The 5,767-nt window shown below is 42.8% G+C and overlaps 1 protein-coding gene across 1 annotated transcript; it reads right to left on the bottom strand.

Moving 5' to 3' along the window:
- Positions 1-209: 209 nt before the first annotated feature.
- On the bottom strand, positions 210-1,675 carry WFDC10B (WAP four-disulfide core domain 10B). Its single transcript, XM_008015826.3, has 2 exons — positions 1,545-1,675; positions 210-573 (listed from the first exon to the last, which is right to left on the bottom strand). The coding sequence occupies exons 1-2, from the start codon at positions 1,633-1,635 to the stop codon at positions 443-445; spliced, it is 222 nt and encodes a 73-aa protein (XP_008014017.2). The 5' UTR covers positions 1,636-1,675; the 3' UTR covers positions 210-442.
- Between the last annotated feature and the right edge of the window lie 4,092 nt (positions 1,676-5,767).

Here is a 5,767-nt window from a genome sequence, read left to right as displayed (position 1 = left end):
GGGTGAGAAATGTTCTTAGCATCAGGAGATGCTGCACATGAGCAATTCCTCCCCCTGGGAGTACTGGTTCAGTGAGCAAAAACAGCAAGGGGCTGGGCCTCCTGAGGGCTGGCAGGGATACATGGGCCAAAGAGGAAGAGGGAGGGTAGAGAAGCATAACCAGGGAGAGAAATTGAAGACCAGGACACAAGACAAGCGGGGCACCTGTGGGGGCTACAGTGGGCTCTCAATGATCACCTGTAGTGGCAGCAAAAGAGGCAGGATCCCTGGGCATTTGTTCTGGTTCATTTGACAGGGACAGGGAGTTCAGACAGTAGGGAGGGTGGCATTCCTATTGACGTTCTTGTGCTAATGGTTTGATGTCGTTGCGCTTCGGATGTGGGCACAGTCTCGGATGGAAGGGTTCAGGGAGCAGGATGCACATCCCAGCCCACTCTCCCACTCACAGGATGCTCATGCAAACGTTCCCACAGAAGGCTGAACAGCATATGTTATTTGCTTCACACTTTTGGAAATATGAACAGTGGTGGATGCATAGATCTATGCTGGGTCGCTTCTCACAGACCTTGATTCCTGAAATGGTGCAGAAGCAGAGTCAATGAAACCATGCACCTACAGAGCACCCTTCTCAAGCTTGGAGTTCCTCCATGGCCCCAGAACCAAGGCCCCCCGACCACCACAACTCTCCTGGATTCTTCAGGGAACTTCCTTCCGACCCATCACCAATCCTAGTGATTGGCAGTATCTTAAATTCTGTCTCCCTGCTCTGCATCTCACCCCAGTAGACCTCAATGCCTGGGTTTCCTGGACCCTCACGATACACCTGCATTCAAAACTCTGTCTCCCCATTAATCACGGTGAAGTCACTCCCATAGGAGTCACCTTAGTGAAGTTGCCCCCATAGAATCTACAGTTTGACCCTGAGAGCTCAAAGAAGCCTGAGACATTTCCAAGCCCTCCCCTATTCTCCAGAATTTGCAGAGCCCAGAAAAGAAGATGAACTTGCCTTTCATCCCTCCCTCTCCTCTCCTCACTGTCACTGTCCCTAGTATCCCTTCCCACCACCACTCTCCTGGCTCCTTTGATGATATACTTAACTTTGCCCTGTATATCCCAACTTTTCATTGCTCTATGTCCTTTTTACCCTACACTTATACCCATTTCTACACCTACACCTACCCTCATAACCACTTCTAGATGTTTACTCCTCACAAATGTGCATAAATCAAAGAATAATTGTCTTGCTTTCCCATTGGATTCTCAGTCCTGGTGCACCTTTCACTATGGGATGTACCATTTGTCTCTAAGTATTGGGAGCGAACAACAAAAGATGTAGGTTCCCCCTTCATTCCCATTACTAATCCCAAGGCCAGGTAAAGTGGTTGGAGGGCCATGGTTTGGTACAGTCCAGAGTCTGCACAGCACTGTGGCCGGAGCTGGACATGCAGAAAGGTTCCAACTCCTAAGTCCTACTCAGACTGGACACATCTCCTCCGTTCCCCCTACCCAACTCCCCCTCACCCATCCAGCAGCCCATCACCTACTCTGCATCCTCATCTTGTCATAGTATCCTCCCTGGGCCTGAAGCAGCAGCACACAGAGAACCAGGACAGGCAGCAGAGTCTGGGGTGCCATGACTCTGACCAGAACGTGAGCCCTAAGTCTGGCCAGGCAGTCACAGACTTCCCTGCAGAGCTGCCTGTGGAGAGGAAAGGAAAGAAAGAAGGAATGATCTTCAGTTCCTCGCTGCCTCTACTAGCCAAGTCAGGGCAGAGCAAGAGTCCTTGCTTCCTGCCTTTGCCTTCTCCTAGCCCTGTCCTTCTCCATACAGGATAGGGCTTCTGCAGGAATGATGCCTCTTCTCACATAACCAGTCCTGTGTTCTTGCTAACAGAGTTTTTCTTTTCTGAAAGGTACTATTTATTTCTGCTTTCTAGTTACAAAATGCTTTACAGAAAAAAAGAAAAGAAAAAATATCATTTTTTAAAAGGTGTTTAGAATTAACCCATATTTTATTACATTCTCTTTTAGTTCTTCTGTAAACCATCTTTTATTTTCTCATTTTTGAATCACCTATCTTTTGTTACCTACCTTCTGCCACCTTTATTTAGTCATGCAAATATTTACAATGTCATTATTTCTCAAAAAGAAACAACATAAGTTTTTTTTGGGGGGGGGGTTAGGGTAGCTACAGATAGACACTCCAATTTCCATAGTTGTGAAGGCAGAAATCATATCATGAGTCCCTTTAAGAGGTGACTATTTGCATATAATGGATGTGTTCATTATAAATTCCTTTTTTTTCTTTTAGACAGAGTCTCACTCCACACCAGGCTGGAGTGCAGTGGCGTGATCTTGGCTCACTGCAACCTCCACCTTCCAAGTTCAAGCAATTCGCACCTCAGCCTTCTGAGTAGCTGGGATTACAGGCACGTGCCATCACACCCAGATAATTTTTGTATTTTTAGTAGAGATGGGTTTCCGCCATGTTGGTCAGGCTCATCTCGAACTCCTGATCTCAATTGATCCGCCCATCTCAACCTCCCAAAGTGTTGGGATTACAGGCATGAGCCACCACACTCGGCCTAATTATAAATTATTCTTAACAATTCATTACACAAAACCCTATATGATTGAGCTATATTTTTAATATTATTTTAAGTTCTGGGGTAAATGTGCAGGATGTGCAGGTTTGTTGCATGTGCCATGGGGGTTTGCTGCACCTATCAACCCATCACCTAGGTATCAAGCCCAGCATGCATTAGCTATTTATCCTGATGCTCTCCCTCCCTTGACAGGCCCCAGGGTGTGTTGTTTCCCTCCCTGTGTCCATGTGTTCTCATTGTTCAGCTCCCACTTATAAGTGAGAACATGGAGTGTTTGGTTTTCTGTTCCTTCATTAGTTTGCTGAGGATAATGGCTTCCAGTTCCATCCATGTCTCTGCAAAGAACATGATCTCATTCCTTTGTATGGCCACATAGTATTCCATGGTGTATATTTACCACATTTTCTTTATCCAGTCTATCATTGATGGGCATTTGGGTTAATTTCATATCTTTGCTATTGTGAATAGTGCTGCAATGAACATACGCATGCACGTGTCTTTATAACAGAATGATTCTATTCCTTTAGGTGTATACCCAGTAATGGGGTTGCTGGGTCAAATGGTATTTCTGGTTCTAAATCTCTGAGGAATCATCACATTGTCTTCCACAATGGTTGAACTAATTTACATTCCTACCAACAGCGTGAAAGCGTTCCTATTTCTCTACAACCTCACCAGCATCTGTAGTTTCTTGACTTTTTAATAACCTCCATTGTGACTGGCATGAGATGGTATCTCATCATGGTTTTGATTTGCATTACTCTGATGTTGAGCTTTTTTTCATGTTTATTGGCTGCATATATGTCTTCTTTTGAGAAGTGTCTGTTCGTGTCCTTTGCCCACTTTTTAACGGGATTGTTTGTTTTTTCTTATAAATTTAAGTTCCTTGTAGACTCTAGATACTAGACCTTTGTCAGGTGGATAGATTGCAAACATTTTCTCCCATTTTGTAGGTTGTCTGTTCACTCTGATGATAGTTTATTTTGCTGTACAGAAGCTCTTTAGTTTAATTAGATCCCATTTGTCAATTTCTGCTTTTGTTGCAATTGCTTTTGGTGATTTTGTCATGAAATCTTTGCCCATGCCTATGTCCTGAATGGTATTGCCCAGATTTTCTTCTAGAGTTTTTATAGTTTGGGGTTTTATATTTAAGCCTTTAATGCATCTTGAGTTAATTTTTGTGTAAGGCATAAGGAAGAGACCCAGTTTCAATTTTCTGCATATGGCAAATAGTAGCAAAAAGAGCTGTGATTATTATATTAGAGTCAAACAAAATACATATTGTGTCAAATATTGTTAAAAGAACCAAAATCATGATTACATATTGATAAAAGTGTCAATTCATCAAAAAGATATAAAAATTATAAACATATACACACCAAACAATAGAGCTTCAAAATATATGAAGCAAACACTGACAGGATTGAAGGGAGACATAGCACTACAGTAATAGTTGGAGAGTTCAATATCCCATCATGGCATAATAAGAAATATATTTGATCTTTGTCCCCAGTTCCTGGCACAAGGTTCCTAAAACTCTTGGAATTTCCTGAGTGATAGGTGTGTCTTTTGTTATTCATAAGGAGCCCTTTTTGATTCCACCTGAGTTTCTGCTAATGAGGTTACTTGGAGTGGGGCCCCTAGGTAGCCTCAGGTTGGAGCTGGTCACCAGAAAGATCAAGTGATTAGAGGGTTGGAACTTTTAGACCCACCCACTCTCCTCCAGGAAGTTAAAGAAGGAAGGAATTGAAGCTCTATAAGAACTCTTAAACAATAAGAGTTTCTGAATTGGTGAACACATCCATGTGCCAGAAGGGTGGCACACCCAACTCACAAGGACAGAAACTCCTGTGCTTGGAACCCTTCTGAAGCTCACCCTACTTACTTCATCTGGCTATTCATTTGTATCCTTTATAATAAACTGATAAACTTTAAGTAAAGTGTTTCCTGAGTTCTGTGAGCTGTTCCAGCAAATTATCAAACTTTCAGATGGGATTGTGGGAGCCCCTGATTTATAGCCAGTAGATCAAAAGTGCAGGAGGCCCAAGACTTGCAACTGGTACCTGAAGTTGGGAGTAGTCTTGTGAAATCAAGCCTATAAGCTATGGGGTCTGCACTAACTTCAAGTAGTTAGCGTCAGAATTAAATTAAATTTTGGAACACCCAGTTGGTGTCCAGAGATAGGAGAATTGGTTGTTGGTGTTGGAAAGCATTCTAGGCCCTCTTTCAATAATGAATAGAATACGCAGACAGAAAAATCAATAAGGAAATAGGGTACTAAACAACACTATAAACCTAAGACAGACCTAAGACAAGAAGGGAATGCATATTCTTCTCAAGCACATATGGAATATTCTCCAGGATAAACTACATGTTAGGCCACAAAACAAGCCTAAATAAATTTTAAAAGATTGAAATTATACAGGCCAGGCGTGGTGGCTCACACCTGTAATCCCAGCACCTTGGGAGGCTGAGGCGGGCGGATCACAACGTCAAGAAATGGAGACCATCCTGGCCAACATGGTGAAATCTTGTCTCTACTAAAAATACAAAAATTAGCCTGGTGTGGTGGCAGACGCCTGTAATCCCAGCTACTGAGGAGATTGAGGCAGGAGAATCATTTGGAGGCAGAAGAATCACTTGAACTCAGGAGGCAGAGGTTGCAGTGAGCTGAGATCGCGCCACTGCACTCCAGCCTGGTGACAGAGCAAGACTCCGTCTCAAAAAAATAAAGATTGAAATTATACAAACTATCTTCTCCAGCCACAATGGAACAGAGCTGAAATCAATAAGAGAAGGAAAACTGGAAAATTCTCAAAAATGTGAAATCAATACAGTCTTTAACAACCAATGAGTCAAAGAATAAATCACAACGGAAATTAGAAAACACTTTGAGCCAGGCATGTTGACTCACACCTGTAATCCCAGCACTTTGAGAGGCTGAGGTGGGTGGATCACTTGAGCCCAGGAATTCAAGACCAGCCTGGGCAACATAACAAGACCCTGTCTCTACAAAAACTAACTGGGCATGGTGGTATGCACCTGTAGTCCCAATTACTTAGAAAAAAACTTTCGAACGAATGAAAGCAAAAACACAAAACACAATATACCAAAACTTATGAAATGTAGTAAAAGTAGTTCTCAGGGTAGAAAAATCTATA

The sequence above is a fragment of the Chlorocebus sabaeus genome, chromosome 2 (genome assembly GCF_047675955.1).
Source record: "Chlorocebus sabaeus isolate Y175 chromosome 2, mChlSab1.0.hap1, whole genome shotgun sequence".
Classification (NCBI taxonomy): domain Eukaryota; kingdom Metazoa; phylum Chordata; class Mammalia; order Primates; family Cercopithecidae; genus Chlorocebus; species Chlorocebus sabaeus.
The sequence above is the reverse complement of the archived record's forward strand: the minus strand, read 5'-3'. Positions and strand labels throughout refer to the sequence as shown.

Excerpts from the sequence above, each read along its gene's own strand:
- WFDC10B (XM_008015826.3), bottom strand. The coding sequence starts at position 1,635 with ATGGCACCCCAGACTCTGCTGCCTGTCCTGGTTCTCTGTGTGCTGCTG. Across the intron at positions 574-1,544 it reads TGACAAGATGAGGATGCAGA|GAATCAAGGTCTGTGAGAAG; the intron begins GTAGGTGATGGG and ends GCACCATTTCAG.